This window comes from Aphelocoma coerulescens, chromosome 2 (genome assembly GCF_041296385.1).
Source record: "Aphelocoma coerulescens isolate FSJ_1873_10779 chromosome 2, UR_Acoe_1.0, whole genome shotgun sequence".
NCBI classification, from domain to species: domain Eukaryota; kingdom Metazoa; phylum Chordata; class Aves; order Passeriformes; family Corvidae; genus Aphelocoma; species Aphelocoma coerulescens.
Window position 1 is genome coordinate 100,696,128 of NC_091015.1, and position 22,342 is coordinate 100,718,469.

General features: G+C 39.5%; 1 protein-coding gene across 1 annotated transcript in view; it reads right to left on the reverse strand.

Moving 5' to 3' along the window:
* Positions 1 to 22,342, reverse strand: part of MOCOS (molybdenum cofactor sulfurase) — a 209,820-nt gene that overhangs the window by 106,258 nt on the left and 81,220 nt on the right. The window contains exon 4 of the mRNA XM_069004162.1: positions 20,485 to 21,123. Coding sequence (XP_068860263.1) covers positions 20,485 to 21,123 — 639 coding nt within the window. The remainder of the gene's footprint in view (positions 1 to 20,484; positions 21,124 to 22,342) is intronic.

The window sequence follows — 22,342 nt, forward strand, 5'->3', positions numbered from 1 at the left end:
CGACCAAGTTAAATCATGCAAGTCATCCATTGATGTGAAGAAATGTGAGTTGAGTAATTTCAGATTTCTTTCCTATATACCTGTGAGATGTAAATCATCAATGTTTATCCTGATTAGAATAAATTGGACACTTTCCAAACAATTACTCACCGGCACCTCCTCAGGAACACATTCAACCATTCAACTCCACCAGTTACCTCACACCACTCTGCACAGTGGGTCAGCTCAGTGCTGCTAACCACAGTGAGCAGGTTATAAATTAATACCTTGTGTCCTACTGTGGACATCTTTCCCACAAAGATGCTAATGATGCTAATGAAATACAAGCACTATACATTAACCTAAATGCTACTCTCAGTTTGTCTTCATTTCTGTTTTCCTCAGCCACTATTTAAGACCAAATCTTAGTGAAGCTCTGACTGACCTTTTTACATTACAAAAAATAAATACTGCTCTCCTGCTTTACAAAGGTGAACTGAAGCTTAAGCAGACAAGAGCTGCAGTTCCAATTTTGAGATACTAAAATAGGAACTGCATTTGGGTTCTTTTTTCAGGTGCTGGGAGTTGCTACTGTTCTGCCGACTGACCAATGCTGCATTTCAGAGTTTAATAATGTACTAGTTTGAAAACAAACCAGTGGGAGACTCCAAGTCAGAACTAAAATTTAATAGGAAAACTAAAGGCAGAAAACACTGGTTTAAACTGACAGGGTCAGGATACAACCTGACACCCTGTTGGGCAGGGTGGTGGTAGCAGTCCAATTAAGTGATGGCTGCAGTCTTCTTGAGGTGATAGATGTGGTTCTGTTGAAGCAGTGATCCTGTAGAAGGGTCTGGTCCTCCTCAGAAGGTCCAGTGGTGATTATGTAGCCTTTGTTCTCTGGGAATCCAGTAGGTAAAGGCTGACTGTGCTGTTCCAAACCTCAGAGTATATCCAGCTAGGAATACTTGGTTCCTCCCCCTGGGCAGAGCACCTCACAATGGGACGATGTAATTTTATGAGCCATGCAGTGAGGCTGGATGGCCCATTAACAGAAGATATCCCCCAGAGGGAGTTATCAGGGATGTGTCATGAAGGAGATAGGGAACACTGCCCCACCTGCTTAAACATCTTATGAATATGGTGATAGAATACATACTTTTGGTTACACCTTACATTGTAACTTAAGACAAACAAGGGCATTAGTGTTAAACACGTAACAGTTTGGGGAAAATAAAAGCTGTGTCCACTTTCAAAATCTGTGTTAACCAGCAAAGATTCATATCCTTAATTATAACAAAAATTTTATGGAAATTGAAAAATAAAGATGACCCATATCTCTAAAACGACCATTTCCGTTAGTCACAAAATGATAGAATCATAGAGGTTGGAAAAGATCTCTAAGATCATCAAGTCCAACTGCTAACCCAGCACTGCCATGTTCACCACTAAAATATATCCCCAAGTGTCACATCCACGTGCCTTTTGAACGCTACCAGGGCTGGTGATCCGTCACTTCCCCTGGGCAGCCTATCTCAATGACTGGCCAACATTTCAATGAAGAAATTTTTCCCAATTATTAATCTAAACCTCCCCTGGAGCAACTTGAAGCCATTTTGTCTCATCCTGTCACTGGTTACCTGGGAGAAAGAGACTGAATCATGGGCTATTACCCCTTTGTGGAGTCACAGTACACGGGCAGATTGCAGACTGAATAATGAAGAGCAAGCAATCAGTATTATGTACATCTAAGACATAAAGCTGCACAGAGCGACTGTCTAAAAACAGAATGTCATCTGTAATAGGACAAGAATTCCCTAAAGTGAGTAGAGAAATAAAAATATTTAGGCTCAGAGACTCTGAAAAGCACAAATTAACATGACTGCTTGACATACACAAGGAATGCTTAAAGTATCAAGGGACTATTTGAAGGCAGCATGAAGAAGATACCAAACAAATGCATTATAAACAACAATAGCACCATACAGACTACTGTACATAGCCTCTTTTGTCAGCAAAACTGTACCATTTGAGAGGCATGTGACCAGGTAACATGGTCTTGCTAATACCATTTGAGTACTTTGAGTCAGAAGCAGCAGCAGTGGAGGACCACAGGGCATTTCTTGACATAAAATGAAAAATAAAAAATTGTCTCTTTTCTAGTTGCTTGTCCTCTTTTTATTTTCAGAAATCAATCCTTCCAAAGCAAGACAGTGTAGGTACAGTTCTTGTGAACAGCAGGTGTGTACATACTTGCTCTCAGCAAACAAAGCAAGTTGGCACATCTTAGCTGTTCTACCTCTTCAGGTGGCTTGGTACATATTAGCCTACGGCTAATATTTATGCTAAATAAGGGCGTAATGCTAAGTAAGTCTTTGCACTGTTCCCTCTCAGAGACAATGGGTCTTCACTCAATGTTCTGGAAGGCCGTGCTTCTCTGGAAAAGTATCTGCTATGTTTAGTCAATCCAGCAGCCATAAATCTCTTACTGAACAAGTACAAACTAAGTACCTGCCCACGTATTTATTTAATATTTAATTTATATTTAAGGAAGTAGCATTTTTAGGAGCAAACAGTCTCTCTAAACTAATGAACGGCAAACTCCACACACACACACACACACACACACACACACACACACTCTTAATCTAGGAGGTGCTTCAAAGTTGAACCACCTAAACTATCATTTTCTGGAGATAAAACTCTTCTTTCAAAGAAAATACATTGTAAATGACAGAAAAATCCATGTTTACTTCCAACACAGTCAGCTGAAATCTCACTCTTCAACAATGAACACATTATAGCAAGAGGAGGTTAGAGATAAACTAAATTGAATATAGTGTAATTATATATAATTGTAATTGTAATGGTAATTATTTTTCTTAATTTGCGTCTTTATCAAATGGCTGAGGAAATATTTATAAAGTAATTGTTATGCACACTGGCAGAATCATAATTCACACTGTAAATACAGAGCATTCTCTGAAGCTTTTCTTAAGAGTCAAGTATAACCAGGGGATTGCAAAACAAAACCAGAAAAAACAATGGAGTGAAAACAGAATATTGAGTCAACAGTTACTTGGAATAATCTTACAAGGAAGATAATAAAAATGTAATTTATAAAAAAACCCTGCAAAACAGTCACACTTACTCTGAATGTTGACATTTTCTACTCATGCAGGGTTTCTGCAAACAGGATTATTACTGATGCATCTCATATATGCCAAAGAGGTCTTATTCTCTTAGGATGCTGCTATAAGGCAATGCTGAAAGGGAGAAGACAAACTTTGAACTTTTCAGTCATAAAGAAATCCTCATTTTAAATGGTAATCAAATCGCCAGGATCAAAAGGATGCAAGGTTTTATCATTCCATTGACTATATTTTTCTAGCAATCAGGGAAGTAATTGAAATAAAAGTACTGAGACAGAATGTTGGAAATAGTACAAGGTAACACTGTCTTCTTGGATCTGCCAAGAGACTGCAAGAACACCCAGGAGGGACCTCAACTTCCATACCTAATTGGGGCTGTAGATATGTACATCATTAAACAAATAAGGAAAACATGACAAGACACCATGCCTCACTGATTTTTAGTTGCCTGAGGTTGCAGAACCAAGTTCATATTCGAATCTAAGATGCTGTCTAAAAATCTATGTATATGGAAATTAAAAAAACAAAAACCATAGATCTAAATACTACTGCTAACTATTTTCTTTTCTTTCTTTTAGGATTCAGATTTATTCAATAGTATCTTATAAAGGAGATTATCTTTCTTTTACTGTGCAATTTAGCTTAAGTCATGCAAAGAGTGTTTAAAAGGATTTTTTTTCCTTTTTTTTTCTGCAAACTGAAACAGATGCCAAAGATATTTTCCCCTACAGAAATCTGAAAAATGGTACTGTCATTGCTTTATTTTTTTTTCTGCAGACCAGTAATGCATATAGCAATTATATCACCATGGGATGTCAAATCACTGTGGTATTTGAAGCTATAAAGTCTCTGTTGCAATTGATAACTATATGTTCCAGTACAAATGAAGTTATATTGTTCTTTCTTTCAAGTTTAAGAACCAGATTTCATCCTCTCCTATAAGGCTGTTCCCTAGAAATTAAACATTGTTAGAATTCTCGTTTTGACTTAGAGAGACATGGACAAGAAGCAGAGGACAAGTGTCTGAATGTCTTGTGTATTTTCAGTGGAGCACCAGCAAACACTGCCTGATTCAATGGTGTCTAAAGCTTGTAATGCAAGTTTTCAGATTTCCCAGCTGTAGCAGTTGGTCCCATAAATAAGGTTACTCCAACTCACGAGCCTTGCCTCACTTGTATTTTAGACATTGTGACTACAACTCCCATGTCCTTGGAGTCTCAGGGGCAAGAATTTGGCTGAACACTTCTGAGCACAGCACTGGGCACTACCTGGACCACAGAAGCAGGCTTAAAACCTGCTCCTCTGCTTGTAAAAAGGAAAGAGATGTCTTCAATGTTCAGGTTTTGCCCTCTTCCCTAAACAAGAAACTTTGTATTAGAGGATTTTTCATGTATTTAGCTTTAGAATAGAAACTGAACAGACACCAGAATAATCTTGTATTAATGTTTAAATAATGTTGTATTAATGCTTAAAATACCAGCAGGGTATGCCTGGAAAGTTAGCAGTTTGAAATGAAGTGATTAATCAGCTATTATTACAGACATAGTTAAGATTCACATCATTCATTCTCAGGGCAGCATCACTCAAAGACTTTCTGGATCACAAAGAGCCCTAAAATCATTGAGCCACTACCAGTTTACAGAGTTGATATGCTGATGTTTTCTTTAACATCAAGTTCTTCTGATGTTTTCAAACCTTTATTCTGTAGCTATAATCAACAGGCACCTCAGCACAGCCCAGAGAATAGGTGAGTAGGAGACTTGGCTTCTGCTTTTACCTTCTGTACAGTTAAGTCTACAGACATGCTGACAGCAAGGCAGGGCAGATCACCCAGCAAGATTAGAAATAGTTAGGAAGAGACTATCGTAGCTATTGCTCACTCTCTGATGGTGCACACTGATCAGTCTTGTTTGCCAGGTCACTGCCTCAGGCACTGGCCAGACAGAATTCAGAGGCAAAGGATGTAAGTTAAGGCTTATGCACAGTACCATGTGGAATTGAGAAATTAACCTTTCACAAGACACAGGGTCCCACTTCTCTGTTACTCAGTATTACCTACAGTTTTGGCTCTGGGATACTCTTGGAAGAAGAACGAGTTCTGAATGTAAAACAGAGGGAGAAATACTTGTTGTGCAATATGCTGCATTCATCCCTATGGGTTAGACATTCTTTGGTCAATAGTTCCATGAAAAACTTAGTGGCATACTCTCCCTGTTTGTGTGTATTCACTTTTCCTTTCCATGTATGTCATTTGCACCTGGAAAATGAGTTGACAGTGCAATTTGCAGGCATAAATATAGTGAATGAACATTATTCTTCCTCAACGCCCTTCAGGACATCCACACAAAAGCAAGGTTCACAGACTTGTCAAGTATTTTCACATCTTTTGATAGGCCACTATATATTAAAAAACTATCTGAATGAACCTCACATGATATTTAATGATGGTTGGGCTTTCCTTTTTAAATTTTTTTGTGTACCTGAAGAAAAAAAAAATTCAGAAATGTTAAATTAATGGATTATTAATTGTTAGCTTGGGAAAGCAGCAGAGACAAGAAAAGTTTACTTAAATAAGATGTTCTGCTGAGAATTCTTATGATAGTATAAATTTTTAATGCTCCTGAAGCCATTTAAACAGCTGAAGGTAGATCTCCTTGGTTGTTATTACTGCTTCATTAACTACAAAACGGCTTCAAGATTCAGATTCTCACCTTTAGATCATAATTTAAATAAACCAGGCTAGGATAAGAAATCTTTCTTTAACTCAAAAATCTGATTGCCAAGCATTTGTGTTCATCAGACAGGAAAGGAGATTAAATGAGAACTTATCCTGCATGGGATACGTACGTGTAAATTTATATTGTCTTGCACAGGGAAAACTGAAATAAACCCTATATTTGCTATACTTTAACTACAGTTATACTCGTAAGCTTGACTTGTCAAAATCTGAATTTCTGAAAATTTCATATAGTTAATCTTAAAAGGTGCATGTCCACTAAGGTGTGCATAGTATCACATTAAGGATTTGGTGACAACGTGAACAGCGTGCAGGTATTAGAGAAATTTTTAGGGAACACAAAATTAATATATCTACACTCCTATGAATAGCTCAGATAATGAAAACTGCAGGTGTGTTTATGCTGTGGACATTAATCTTCATGTACTTTATTCCATAATAGAAGGATTTACAGAAAATATTTAGGATATCTGCTACAAACTGGCACACTAACAATTTCGGAGACCATTCTCCTTTACCAAGAGAAGAATAGTACAGTTTGATAAGCATTTTTTTTAGAAGCTGAACACATTCATGTGTCTTCACACGTGACTTCTTGGCTAAAGGTAAAATTTTACAGCAGTTTCATTTATAATGTTTACCTGTTCTCTGCTGTGGACTTACATAAGCAACACGAGATAAAGAATACAAACAAGAAAATGAGGAAGGAACTCAACCTTCTTGAAAATGCGATCATGTTGTTAAGCTAAAACAGGCTTCAGTATATCTTATTGTTTAAAACATTTTGCATGCCATGTACCTTATGAAGTTTTGCTTAGCAACACCACAGCATTTAGTCCTCACTAGAATTTAAAACTGCACCTTGCACTTCTGTGTATAAAACTCCTTGTAAACACCACCAGTTGGTATCAGAGCACAGGAAGAGTTACAGCTGCATGAAGTTGTTACATATAGAATGTACATTTACATGCAGTCAAAGTTTGGAGAGAGGAATTCTTCCATGGTTATTTGTCTACTGGTGAGTCTACTATAGTTTCTTGGTTATGTATGCCCTTATATATATATATACACACACACATATATATATATTTTCATATACATAATATGACAAATTCTTCAGAAAAATCAGATAAAGTGCATGGTCCTGCTTATTTTTCTTCTAATTTAATCATCACATTAAATGCCAAGAGTGTAATTCTTATGAACAGTTAGAGAGGTGTTCTTTCTGTTCATCACCAATTCTGCAACAATCTGCCTAGGAACATCATCTAGAAATGTCTAGATAGAGAATCAATGAGATTAATGTATTTTTAAAAAATCTATTCACTTGATTAAAATGGATTAAATTTGGCATAAGGAATGAAATCAAAGGTCTCCTGTTGAATCCAACAGGAGATGAATTGGGTCAACAGGCCTTTACACAGCAGCTCTGTCACTCTCCTCCCAGAGAGTTTATGCTATTCACATTTACTGTGTCATGTTTTCTAATGCCTGCAAAAGCTCTTCCTGGGCTTTTAGCACAACAGAGTACAACCTCTCTGGGGCTACATGTACTGTCCTAGCAAAGAGGCATACTGAAGTATCTGATGTGTAAAACCTTATTTCGAAAGATTGCTATCACACAGAGATGTGATTTGAACTATACTAGAAAAATACTACAAAAGTTTATCATTAAAATGTTTAGAGATAACTTGGTGTCCACATATTGGTATTTGGCAGTGAAGGATGGGTTGTGCAGGGCTTCGTTTTAGGCCCTGTGCTCTTCAATATCTTCATAAATGACGTGGATGAAGGACTGGAAGGGATACTAAGCAAGTTCACAGATGACACAAAATTGGAAGGAGCTGTTGACTCCCATGAAGGCAGGGAGGCCCTGCAGAGAGACCCTGACAAATTAGAGGACTGGGAAATCACCAACTCTACGAAGTTCAAAAATCCAGGGAAGTGCTGGAATCTGTACCTGACATGGGGCAACGCTGGATGTACAGACAGACTGGAGAAGGAGATGCTGGAAAGCAGTGCCATGGAAAGGGACCTGGGAGTCCTGGTCAGTGGAAAGGTGACCATGGGTCAGCAGTGCCCTGGCGGCCAGGAGGGCCAAGTGTGTCCTGGGGGGCATCAGGCACAGCATCACCAGCCGGGCAAGGGAGGGGATTGTCCCGCTCTGCTCTGCACCCAGGCAGCCTCACACTGAATTCTGTGTGCAGTTTTGAGCACAAAAATATAAAACTAATATTAAGCTATTAGAGAGCATCCAAAGGAGGGCAATGAAGATGGTGAAGGGCTTGGAGGGGAAGCCACATTAGGAGTGGCTGAGGCCACTTGATCTGTTCAGCCTGAAGGAGCCTGAGGGGAGACTTCATTGCAGTTACAACTTCCTCATGAGGGGAAGAGGAGGGGCAGGCACTGATCTCTTCTCTGTGGTGACCAGTGACAGGACCTGAGGGAGTGGCCTGAAGTTGTATCAGGGGAGGTTTAGGTTGGATATTAGGAAAAGGTTTTCACCCAGAGGGTGGCTGGGCACTGAAACCCAAGACTCCCCAGGGGAGTGGTCACAGCACCAAGCCTGCCTGCATTCAAGAAGCCTTTGGACAATGCTCCCAAGCCCATGGTGTGACAGGGCCAGGAGATGGACTCGATGATTCTTGTAGGTCCCTTTCAACTCAGCATATTCTGTGATTATGTGATTTCTTATATGTATACACATGCTTTCCTTAATTCGATAAAAGCTCATGAAAGGTTTATCTTTTATCTTTCTTAAGATAAAAGTCAAAATATCTAGGGCTAATAATGACTCTCGCTATTTATTTTGAAACTGTCCTTCTAAACTAACCTGTCATGATAAAACACAGAAAAATGTATGTACAGAAAACCCAAGACCTAAGTATGATATGTTCAAAATAAATATGAACAAACAACACCCTTCTTCAATACTGATGAAAACTTCAAAGCAGTTCCCTTCATTCATATACTGACAGCAGAAAACTAAAAAAAAAAAAAAAAAAAAAAATATATATATATATATATATACACACACACACTTTCTTTTCTTGGAAGGGTTAACTGGGTTCCTGTTACTTGGCATCAACTTACTGATTTGCTTAAGAGCACGGACTTTGTCAAATCCTTTGTCAAATCTTTCATTAATAAAATCATCACACCATTTTTCCCACTTAAACTGGTCATATATTAGTGTAGGTAACTTAAGACCAATCAAGACACTTTTAATATAAAGCCAAAATGAGTGATAAGAAGAGTTAGATTCATACTAACCACTTTTTAGCAGTGGACATTATGGAGATAATCCATGCAATCTATATTGCTGAACATAAGACTGTTGGCATCAGCAACAATTAAAAAAAAAAGGGGGCCACTTCAGAGTACAACCTGAAAACATAATGGCAAAATGTCTGTCATAAAATATGAAATAGGAGATACTATCCATTCAGCATTAATACTCTCCCTGCTGTAGCTCTAAAACTTTTTATCATTAAATTCACCAAAAATAAAGCTATTACAATCATTTGACACAGTTATTAAGCCATAGCAGATGTTACTTGATAATATAAATGCCTAGATATTAAAAAAGTAGATTAAAATAATGCTAGAGAATCCCTCTGAATTTTTTAATTGAACATGAACAGACACAAATGTGACAGCCAAGTCTTTAATCAAATCTGCGTACTTCCATTTTTGGAAACCGTTGCTTATATGTGAAACTTAAGAAAGACTGTAAAACCCCTTTTTCTCAAGAGCATCAATATTTTCCTTTTTCTTATAAATTAAATCTGTTTGAGAAGCCTGTAGATGTTTCTTTCGTGGGTTCCCAAGAGCACAACTGCCAGATGCACTCTTGCATATATTTGACTAGTGAGAAGATGAAAAAAAAGAGCCTAGACCAAACCCATGCTTGTTCTTGTAATCTTCAAATACTAGGTTGAGTGGTGTCATCTAAACATGAAAACTACTCTGTTTCTATATATCTCTTTTTTACCACTAGGAAGGCAGTGAATACTAAACTTTTTAAAAAAAGTACCTGCCTGTAGCTTAGGTATAAATAAAATATAAAATAATACGGGTACCAAATAAGAAGCCACATAATCTGAGTCACTAAATTTAAGATAGTTCTGTAGGTCTTCTGCTATACACAGACAAGCCTTTACGGCATTTCAGCTTTCCCTCTTGCATTTTGATGTCATTTAGACAGGAAAAAACATATCCTTTTCTTAAATGATAAGAGATCTCTGATGATACTGAAAAGAATAAGTCTGATAAGAATACCATTCCAAGAAGATTTTATAAGCATGAATCTGAGTGGAAGGAAGTCACCTGACTAGAAAAAAAATTCAGTGAAGATGAAGTTCTCTTTCAAAAGATCAAATCTGCAATTGTCACATGATATGCCACATGGAGGTGTCTCAGTCTCCTTTGCTGGATCCTTTACAGTGAATTCATAGATCTCAAGGGATCCATGCACTACATGCTGAAACACACTGATTTTTAGTCTGTTCTTACTGAAATGGGCAAGTAAAAGTAAGCAAGAATGATTAAAATCAATTCATTACATTAGAGTGTATTAGTACATTATAGCAGAGGGGATGTTTCGTCATTTGTGGTCAGGCAGTTTCTATTAGAGGAGTATACTTTTTCATTGCATAATGATTATTTCCATTAAGGACAAAATGTTAAAGGAAACTACCTAGTCCCATCCCATCTTGGAATAACTAAATTTGGATGGCATTCAGTCAGTGATTTTAACTGCCAAGCACTCTACCATGCCTTCCTCTGCTCCCTGTCCCCAAAAAAGAATAAACTAAATCCACACAAGTAGTATGGGGACAGGAACTGCTGTGAGAAGAGAGAATATAAGTGTTCCCTGAAAGTTTTGCTTCCAAAAGGATCCATACAGAAATACACCAATGTAATTAGCATAAACTTATTCAACTTGAACTACAAGCTGACATCTCTGCTAAAGCTCGAGGAGTTTGTGAACCAGAGACTGACTGAAATACACATGCTTCAGTCCTTTTCTGGAGAACAGATTCCCCTCTCCACAATTTTCACTGCTGTGCATCACTCTTTTTAAAACCCAACACAGTACTATCTCCTAAGTCTAAGAGTTGTTTCAATAGGAAAGGTTTCAACAGAAAAATGACAAAACTGTTGAAACCAAGAAGGTTCAAAATGCAGAGTTTGTGCAGCCAGACAACCTTGCTCCTCAGGTGCATGTCTCTGGAGAGGCAACCCTGGCATGTCATGGAGCTGCACTTGCAAAGGCATCAGTTCATCATCAGCCCTAGCAAATGGATTGGTGTGGGGCTCACAGTCTTGGTTACTTTGCTCTACCTGAACACTGAGAGGGCCATGTGGCATTCAGCTCTCATCCACACATGGGAAATTAAACTACATCTTCACAGCTGTGAGCATGCACACCTATGAGTCTTGAATCCACATGTGGACCTGGGTGTCCTATTCTGCAGTGCAAAGTCCACCCAGCTGGCAGAAGGACTGGGTGGCATGGCAGCCATGCACAGCAGGATCCTTCAGTTTGGACTCATTTACTCAGCAAAACAAAAACTCTGCAGAACTCACAGATTACAACGTCTGCTTTGAAGCCCAGGGTGGCAATGTCCATGCAGAAGACATGCCAGAAGCTTTGGTACATGCTGAAGGGAATGGCCCTGATCCAGATCTTATGACAGCTTCCAACAAGCCAACACTACTTGTTCGGGGGTCAGAGACACATGAGGAGACAGAGACATTGAGCCGTATTTCTTCAATTTCCCCATCTGCTCCTAACATCCCAAGCCCTCCCCATCCTTCCTGAAGAAGGCCCCCTCATCTGGATGGGTCAGCTCCCAGGGCAGATTTGCTCTCCACATGCAGAGCTGCCACCCTCGCAGCAGCAACCTCACATCACCGTATCTGGCTTAGGGCTGGCACTCTTACAGACACATTGTTTCAACTTTACCTCCATTTTTGCCATCTCCATTCTGCTTTTTCTTATTTCTATTAGCTCATGCCTTTCTCCTGTTTACATTATCTTATGCTTTAAAAAAATTGCAAAATGGAAAATATAAACACCTTGTCACAGTCATTTCCTTCTTAAGGAGGATGGAAGCACATACACACACACACATGAAAAACCCGCCCTTCCTTCCCCATTCTCCTCAAAAGGTAATGCAGTAATGGCTTTCCTGGGGAAGGTGGAAGATTTGAGAAGGATTCCTTCCTGTTTGGGAGGTTCTGAAGAGGTATAGGGACATGCTCTGTGCAGGACCAGACCTGTGGGCAACACATGATGCTGCCCAGACTTGGTGCTTTCTGCACATCTCGGGCTGTACCATGTAAACTGAGATTGAACTCGCTCCAAGGAAGCCAATAAAGTTTCAGCAGCCAACTTAGAACAATTTCAGCATCGCTTTGGAAAGTATTTAAACACACATACACATGCCAGAGGATTAAGAGCACATAAAAACTAGGTTAAAATAATGTTAAATATCTAAATTGACCCCCTGATAGTAGTTACAGCTCTTCCATATGTCTGCCTTAGCTCATGCTTTTGTCTCTGAGACTTCAGGAGTCAAAGAAAAAGCATTATACTAATTATATACTATACCATGGAGTATTTACAGCAATTCCTGTTACTAAGAACTGCCTGAGGTAAAAAGAGAGAGCAAAAGCTTTAATTTCTGCACTTTGAAGTAAATCACTCCCTTAACAGTAATTGAATAGGACTTGTATATTGTAAATACTATCTGGGTCAAAAAGCCAGTCTCACCCTTTTACATCCAGTATCATGACATTTTAAGTACACACTACAAATGGTGAAGAAATGTGATTTTTATGCCAAACAAGTTACCATTATGTTTCCTCATATATCAAACATGTTAATCAATCACAAATGCAAAATCTACAAAGCATAATTAAAAATGTGCCATAAATTTATCAGCAGAAAACCAATTCTGTAAAGTCACAATAGCTGGTGCTAGAAATTCACAAAGCCTTTCGGAGAAGTCTTAGGGAAAATGTTTGATTCTAAATTTGAGCCCAAGAGCTCCATAGGGTAAAACTATGTTATGTCACCTTGTTAGCCATAATGACTGTAACAATACATCCTAGTTCAAGCAAAATTTTTACTGTATTTGATCAAAGGCAAAATTGAATCCTGGTATAAGCCAGAATACCCTTCTTTCTTGCTATCATCTCAAAACACTTTATATTTTAAGAAAAATGCATTTTACAATGAGTTCCACATTTTTCTTTTTAAAAAACGAATGTGCTGTAGCTCTCTAGCAGTTTATAAGGTTTATTTCATAAATCAGTAATTTGGTTCCATTCATATAGGGGGATGGAGTTTCCCAACAATACAGATTGGTGCTTGATGTGATTTACATGTGCCTCTCTGTGGTAGGCATGTGGCGACACTGGGCCCATGATTTCTACCGGCTTTCGATGACACTTGCAAAACAAAAGAGGAAATATGGTTACTTGGATTAGCCTACAGCTGAGTAAGAGAATCCATGGTACATGGTACCTTCCCTTCCTGAGGAAAACACCTCCTTCTGTATTTATTTCCATACTGTAAAATTGCATCCTAGCACAGACACTCCAGGAGTGTGCAAATGCATAGAGGTGGGGCTGGCTGCATAACAGAAGCCACCTCTGCCAACTGTGTTGCCTCTTCAAAATTTTACCTATATTATTGCTTCTCTTTTGGTGACTGCCCACTTAAGTGTTAATCCTTGTTAATCCAAGTTAATCCACTTGTTAATCCAAGTTAACAAACATGTTTTTAAGTGTCTGGTTATGCTCTATAAGCATTTATCAGGGGCACTGCTTTCAGTTTATCCCAGATTCAGCAATTTAAGGTGAATCCCATGGTGAATCAATATCAAAAGTGATCCCCTCAGGATACCATCTGTGTCGCTGATGTACAATTTTCAGTTTATTTTGACTATGCTGGGGAATAAAACAATTTCAGTATTGAAAAAAAAATCACCTGGAAGATTAGACTGCAAAATGACATATGAATGCCTTCTTAATGATGGGACTTAGAACAAAAAAATAAGCAAAACTTTCCTTTGCATCAAATACTGAAGAATTTGGCTGGCTGCAGTGATGGCTGGCAGAAAAACACAGCAAATGTCATCTGCCACCTTGGATGTCCTGAGAGGTAACAAAACAGACTGCATGAAACTTGCCAGCAGATACTTACACTGCAACAGAGAAGGGAAAAAGTATCGGCTTACTTGAATCTTCTTACAGTTACCCTTTTATTTTTCCACAGGTCTTGTTTTGAAAAACAGTTGAAAAGTCATGAGAATTAAGTTCTATTACATACGTGGAAGTTCCAACAGTTAAATGAAAGGACTTTGCCTTTCAGACATGGAGAACAGCTGAATGAGAGTCCTGTGCAGTTCTTTTCAAGGACCTCTGACCTCTCATCTCTGCAGGACATGGTGACACTGGGGGCTGAGAGGAAGGAAGAGACTTGTTCCCTGTCATGTTCCCTGTTCAGGCTTACAAGTCCATGTCAGTGGCTGCCATCAATCTGTCAGGTGCAGAAGGCAGTCTCATGGTGCAAACACGCATTAGAAATGAAGACTACTTCCCAAGTGTCTAATCTGAAATCCACCACTGCTATTTGAAAAGGTGCTTGTTCATGAAATTTAGAGATTTTGAAATTCTCCCAAAAGTGGTCCTGTCTGGAGATCTCTAAACGTCATAAAAATGCAGAAGAATCATAGCAAAATGCTTAAACAAAATGTGTTTTTTGACAGGGTGATACTTAAGTCCACTTACCACATAAAGTAATCATGGGCAGATGCCCAAAGTCCTCTTGTGTGGAGCCGATGAGCATATGCCAGACTACAAGGTGAGTTTGCACATAAAGACTGTGCTCTTCTCAGCACAGTCCAGGCCCTAGGTGATTTCTGAGCACTGTGAAGAGCTTCTATGGAATAAGCCAGCACCTGTCACTATATTCTTTCTTTCTAGGCTGACAGAAACAATCATGCTAAAGAGATAGCTTCAAGCAGAAGATCAGCTTTATTTGCCAAAGGATTGTCAAGCTGCTGCATACCCACCATCCAGCCTCAGGATTTTGTCTCAACTCCAGCTCTTGGGATTCTAGTTTTTATCCCTAGCTTTTTGCCTGTATTTCCCATTCCTTGCTTCCTTGCCCTGAGCACACACAAACCCAGAATGCCACTGCGGACCCAAACCATGTCAGCATACACTGCATAAGCATGCACAGAGTTGTCTCAGGAATCTCCAGCCACAGCATCAAGAATAAAGAAACCTGCTTTGGCTAAGCGAAATGTATAATAGACTACAAAAGTGTGTGTGCTGCTTTGGGATTGTCAAATTATTCGAGCAACAGAGGCAAGAGTCACTTAAACTTGTCAGGGGCAAAGTCATGCCACCTGGATTTCCAAAGCTTTTGAAAATGCATTTGGAAATGAACAACACACAACAGCTAATGCACTAAATATTTCACATTGGTAGACTAAGATGCAGATACCCAATTTACAGATAACACAACAGCTCCTTTTCCCTTAGTCATAAATTCCAGGATGATCAGATTCTGAATAGCACTCCCAGATACAAAAGAAAAATAGAGCAGATGATGAATATTTTATCGCTGAATTCTTGCTATACATAATCATATCATTTTATTATCTCATGCTGTGCAGAAAAAAAAACATGGGAAATGAGGCTAGATTTGTGAATGATAATAGTAATTTGTCAAGCTGTTTGATACAAGGATGAGAATACAATAAACATGATTTTAAAAGTTGAGATAGGAAGATTGGCTACTGACATGAAATGGGAAAACATGGAAGTGATTTAAAGATATTAAAGAAATGTAAAAGAGACTGCGGTATATTAATTTATATAGCAGGAACATCAAAATAAAATACAAGAAACAGTAGCAAAAGCTGTATCTGTGAAGAAAAATGGCAACCATTTTGACAGTCTTGGGTAGGAGAGATGGATAAACCATCGCTAGTTACATGTTTCCGCTCAAGTTTCACCTTGACTTAGAAAAAGCTATTTTCTTAGTACACTGCTCTTGGATTATGTGTGAATGGGGAATACCTTCTGCTAGCGGTACTCAGACACATATATTTAAATCCCCTTTTCCAATGACATTTGCTAGAGTTCAAGTTTCCTTATGAATTACCAGATGAAATGACATGTTTCAGTGTGCTCATTCCGAATACTAATCACACACTGTAAACGAGCTTTTCTTAAAAAAAAAAAGTAAAATAAAAATAAAACCTTTTGGAATCACAAAGACAGGTCTGAAGAGACAATGCAGATGGAGCTCAGAAGAGGTGCACAAATCAATCACAGAAGCACAGAGGCTGGAAAGGACCCCTGGGAATCTCAAATCCAACCTCTGGCCTAAAGCATGTCCAGCTGGAGCAGGTTGCTCAGGGCCTTCACCAGTTGGGTTTGGATACCTACGGGGATGGAGGTTCCTGACTGCAATTTGGCAGAAATAAAACCTGACTGGACCTGCTGTTATTGGACAAATAATGACCCAGGTGTTTCAGCCACTAGCAAAGAAATGGAAATGTGGCCCACAGATAAGGTAATTGTATTAACTCCAGCCATGGTGACCTGGCATTTCATTTGAAGTGTAGTAGTTCTGTTCCTAACTGCTCTGCCTGTATTTTATTATTGGGAAAACACTTTAAAAACATAACAAAGCAAAACCCATAGCAGCTGAACAAAAAAAAAAAAAAAAAAAAAAGATGCTATAGCTTGAAGCACATTGATTGAGGATGTCAATACAACATTGTTGTAATGTTGTTTTTACTTTTCAAGAAAGTTAGCCTCATTCCTGACCTATCTTTGAAAAATTCAAGCCTCTCCAGGCAGAACTTTAAGTCTCCACAGTTCATGAGAGGTTATGGACTGCATCAGTAATGCTCTAAACATGAACTTTTAAATATTGGCTTTTCAAATAACAACTAAAGGATCGGATGAGGCCAAGTATAAATATTGACCTATGAACAATGACTTAGACTGTCTGCATGACACTTCGGTGTTTAATGGCAACTAGTATCCAGCTGTCAGTTTTGATTATTTTAGTTTTAATCCCTCATACCAAGATTACACATTGTGTACCCAGCCTGACTTAGAAGTCAATTTCCTTTGTTTCTAAATCTGTAGTAGAAGAAGGTTAAAGCAGGTCCTTCTTCTGACTCAGTAAAAAAAGCCCTTGAAACAGTGGGAGCCTCAGATACCTGAAATGTTTATAATTAGTCAACCTCTGAAAACTCTTGAAAAAGATACCAGAAATACAGTACCCCTTCAAGTTACCACATATCTTTCCCTTCTTAATTAAAGAAAGTATAGAAGCAGAACTGAGACATAAAACACGTTTCAGATATTTTTATCTGCTATGCTATCTCAGGAGTCATGTATCAATTACCTCTAGAAAAGCTGCTTGGAAACTAGAGCCTGCCCAGGTGAAATTAAAGCAGGTTTTATCCTTGGCTTGCAGATGATGCAGGAGCACCCTGGGATCCCGTGATTTCTATGCCCTGTCATCCTGAATTTCAGTGAGAGCTGCACTTCAAAGCCTTTTTGGTTTGAAAAATCAGAAACAGAGGTCCAAATAACAATGTTTCCCTGTTCTTTGTATTTCTACATTAAAAGATTAACTGGACATTCACAGTACCGACATCCAATTCAGAAATAATGCATGGTCTTGTATGGCAAGAGCCAGGTGAATGCAGCCAGCCTCTGCATTTACCAGCCCAGAACCAGAACTCCCAGCAGCATTCAGAGCACATACCCAGAAGAGGTGCAAACACATGAAGCATCATTTTGCACACAGTGAAAGGTCAGACATTCACATTATGGGAGATGCAGGACATGTGCTTCTGAATACACATCCATAAATAATTGAAAGGAATTAAGGGCATTTTTTACCATTTCCCCTTTTAACCTCTAGCCTTTCCCAAGGTCTATAATTTTATACGTATCTATATATCAATATGTATTTAATATTTGTTAGAATGCTATGGGATAAAGCCCTGGAAGGAAGAGTGACACAAGAGAGTTGGTTAAGATTCAAGGGTCATCTATTCCAAGTCTAGGAATGATGCTCTCTCCAGAAAGGAACAGGACACCTGGTTACCCAGGATATGAGAAGGCTGAAGTACTCAATGACTTTTTTGCCTCTGTCTTGACCGACAAGTGCCCCAGTCACACTGCCCAAGCCACAGAATGAAAAGGCAAGAACTGGAAGAATGAAGAATGGTCCACTGTAGGAAAAGAACAGGTTTGAGACCATTCAAGGAACCTGAAGGTGACCAAGTCCATGTGATCTGGTGAGATACATCTGTGGGTCCTGAGAGAACTGGTGGATGAAGTGGCTAAGCCACTTTCCATTGTAGTTGAGAAGTCATGGCGGTCAGGTGAAGTTCCCACTGACTTGAATGCCCACTTTTAAAAAGAGAGCAAAGGAAGACCTGAAGAACTACATGTTGATTAGTTTCACCTTGGTGCCCAGCCAGACCATGGAGAAATCATCCTGGAAATTATTCTAAGCCACATGTTAAATAAGAAAGTGATTCCTGCCAGCCAACATGGTTTTGCTAAGGGCAAACCATGTCTGGCATATTTGGTGGGCTATTAAGAGGGCACTACAACATTGATGGATAAGGGAAGAGCAGGTACCTGGACTTGTGGAAAGCACTTGGCACTGTCTTACACGACACCCTTGTTCCTAAACTGAACAGGCATGGCTTTGACAGATGGACCACTCAGTGGAACAGTGGATGGATTGGTTGGATGACAACATCCAAAGAGTTGCCACCAATGGCTCGATGTCCAAGTGGAGACCAGTGACAGGAGGTGTTCCTCAGCGGTTGATATTGGGACTGGCGTTGTTCAACATCTTTGCAAGCAATGTGGACAGTGGGACTGAGCGCTCTCTCAGCAAGTTTGCTGATGTCACCAAGCTGTGTGGTGTAGTTGACACACTGGAGAGAAGGGATGCCATCCAGAGGGACCTTGGCAGGCTTGAGAGGTGGACCTGTGTGAACATCATAAATCTCAACAACACCAAATAAAAGGTCCTGCACATGGGTCAGGGCAATCCCAAACACAAATACAGGCTGAGTGGAGAATGAACTGACATCACTGCTGGGGAGAAGGACTTGGATGTGTTGGTTGATGAGAAGCTCAACATGACCCAGCAACGAGTGTGTTGGAAGCCCAGAAAGCCAACCATATCCTAGGATTCATCCAAAGCAGTGTGGCCAGCAGGTTGAGGGAGGTGCTTCTGCCCCTCTGCTCTGCCCTCAGAGACCCCACCTGGAGTGCTGCATCCAGCTCTGGGGCACCCAACATAGAAAGGAAATGGATCTGTTTGAATGAGTCCAGAAGAGGGTCATGAAAATGCTCAGAGGACTGGAGTACCTCTCTTACAAAGACAGGCTGAGAGAATTGGGGTTGTTCAGCACTGGAAAATAGAAGGTTCGGGGGAGACCTTACAGAAGCCTTCCTGTACCTGAAGGAGGACTAGAAGAGAGCTAGAGAGAGCCTTTTTACAAGGCCATATATTGACAGGACAAGGGTAAATTCAAACTGAAAGGGTGCAGGTTTAGATTAGATATAAGGAAGAATTTTTTTACTGTGAGGGTGATGAGGCACTGGAAAAGGTTGCCCAGAGAAGTCCTCAATGCCCCATCCCTGCAAATGTTCAAGATCAGGCTGGATGGGCCTCTGAGCAACCTGGTCTAGTGGAAGGTGTCTGGGCCCACAGCAGGGGGCTTGGACCTCTAGACAATCTTTAAGGTCCCTTGCAACCCAAACTGTTCTATGATTCTGTGATGAAATGCTGATCTCTAGCATTTCCTTTGTGCAGATGTGACACAGGAAGAAAGACCCTTTACTGCATTTATGTAAGTTGTTGCTGACATGAAGAAGGGAGACCAAGCATCACTAAGAGTGGCACTTCAGTGTGTTCAAAGACTGGTGAAACTTACCTTATTGCCCTGCATTTTCCTATGTTTGACCTCCTTTGCGTGTCCTCTCTTTTCTGTAGGAGAGCTTCAGAGCTTCTTCAGAATCTCAGTCAAGGAATAAGTGCACCACAAATATTTGTTGTAGGTAATGTATCTTACTGAACTTGTTATTCTGATGAAGCTTCTCTTGAGGGTAAAGCGTTGCACTTGTCCAGTGAAATACATAGACCTACCTTTGCAATTTCACCAAGGGTCATTACACTGTGTGATCGACCTTGGTCTGGCTGCTTTGGGTACAGAATTTCAAAAATAAATCAAGTTACCACTGAGGCACCTTAAATACAAATTTAAAAATGCATGGATTGACCTTTATGTCACTGAATGAAGCCTTATATTTTTAGCTGTTTTGGCAAACTAGATCAGGAAAGGAAGGCAGATATTTCAGATTATGTTCTTCAGATAGGAAAAAGAATAATAAGACAAACTGAGTTAGATGTGAAATACCTATCCAACTGCATAAAAAGCACATGCATCACAGCCCAGTGCATACACCAAGCCTGAGACATTTATCTGATGCAAACAGTATCAGCAAAAAATCCTGTTTTGTTAAATAAAGCCTCACCTTTCTGCTATGGATTTCACTGGCAAATAAAAGTCCTCTCCTGCGAGGTAGGCAGCTGCAGTTCCACCTCCGAAATAGGTTTTCCTCAAGAGGGGAGCAATCCGGTTGTTTACCAGTAATGCTCCTAAACCAGTTGGGAATCCAAAGATTTTATAGAATGAGATGGGGATAAAGTCAGCTTGGTGAACTCCCAGGTCCAGTGGAGAACTGCTCACATACGAAGCTGCATCTAGTAGAACAAACCACTTCCCTGGTATTTTGATGGGGCAGAGTTTTCCAGATTTTATGTCCTGTATCCATGAAAGGGGATATTTGGTACCAGAAAAATTGCTCTGAGCTGGGTAAGAGAATAGATGAGGTGTTGTGCAGTTTTGTTCTTCAGCTGGTAACCTGCTGTTTGCTGACAAAATTTCCTTTGGTTTTACTGGAACAGACAAGACATTCATTGAAGCAGTTATGCCTCTCATACCCACCACAGATGTGTGGCTGTCAGTTAGGTAACAAAATCGACTGCTGGGTTGCTTTGTGCCTTCAGGTATCCAAGGGAATGATTCTGCTATCAGTTTAAGTGCAGCTGTGCATCCAGATGTGAAAATGATGGTGTAATCCTCAGCAGTAGTGTGAAAGTGTTGCAATGTTCTGAAAAATGAAAAAAAGAAAAATATCAATTTATTTTCTGATTTTTCTCTTTTATTGCTGTGTGATGTATTTCAGTTTTCCTCACCATAAGTTCTTTTCTGACACCAGCTATGAATAGAAGTAGACAAGTTTTGCCAAACAGTACAATAAGCTTCAACAAGGGATCTTGAATCATTTTGTCCACAAGAGACACTTTTCATTGCTGCAGTGAACATGGCTGTGTTCTTAAGGATAGAAGCCAATTTGCCTGGCTCCAAATAGAGTGGCCAGTCTGGTCCCTCAGTGGGATCAGAATTAAGCCTGCATATAATTAAAATTACACTGTCCTTGAGAGGGACCAGTTTTATTTATAAACTATTAGTGTTTTCAGTTTACAGACTATTTAGAGCAGACAGAATATGTTTCAGTTAAGATAATCTACTTAAATAGTGAGCATCCAAATTAAGGGCCACAGTATTCAATAGGGAAACCTTAGAAAACAGCTTTGCTCCTTGCTTATGTTATTAACAATAGAAACAGAAGGCAGCAAGAAGCAACAATTCCATGGGCCTTATGCACTTAAGGCTGTAATCTCTGTGCTCCACAAAGGTAAGCTTCCCAAACCAGAAGCAATCTAACGTTTTCCAATGAGCCAAACTATGAAAAGCAAACTGGTCTCTGGAGGCATGTCTGAGCTAGACATTCTTTGATGTCTTGAGAGCACCTTGTTGGCTCTAAGCTACCTTCTGTGAACACCATCTAACACAGCTTGTGGTATCCATGCTAGGCTGTGCATCTATTACAGTTTTGCAGTGTGCAAGATGAGTCTTTTCAGAGGCTGAGGAACAGCTTCAATTCAGTCACCTTTCTTACCTTTTTCACCTGATGGACTTTCTCTGAATTAACTTTATAAAACTCCTACTAATATAAACAGAAAATGTAACAAACATCTGAGAGACATCAGCTTCAGAGAATGGAGCAGAGCAAACAAAATTGAACCAGGCTTTAAACATTCTGAGAAATCATTTGAAAGAATTCATAAGAATCTTTCTGAAACAGACCTGCCAAAGGATAGTTGCTGCAAGCATTCACAGGCCTGCACATAATTTTTAAAGACCATGTTCATAGAACCCAAGTTTTTCCATTAGAGTTTAGAAACCCTGTTAATGCTGAAGACAGGAACGATCAGAGACGATTTTGTATCAGGTATTGAGCTGACAGCCTGCCTCATTCATTGCTG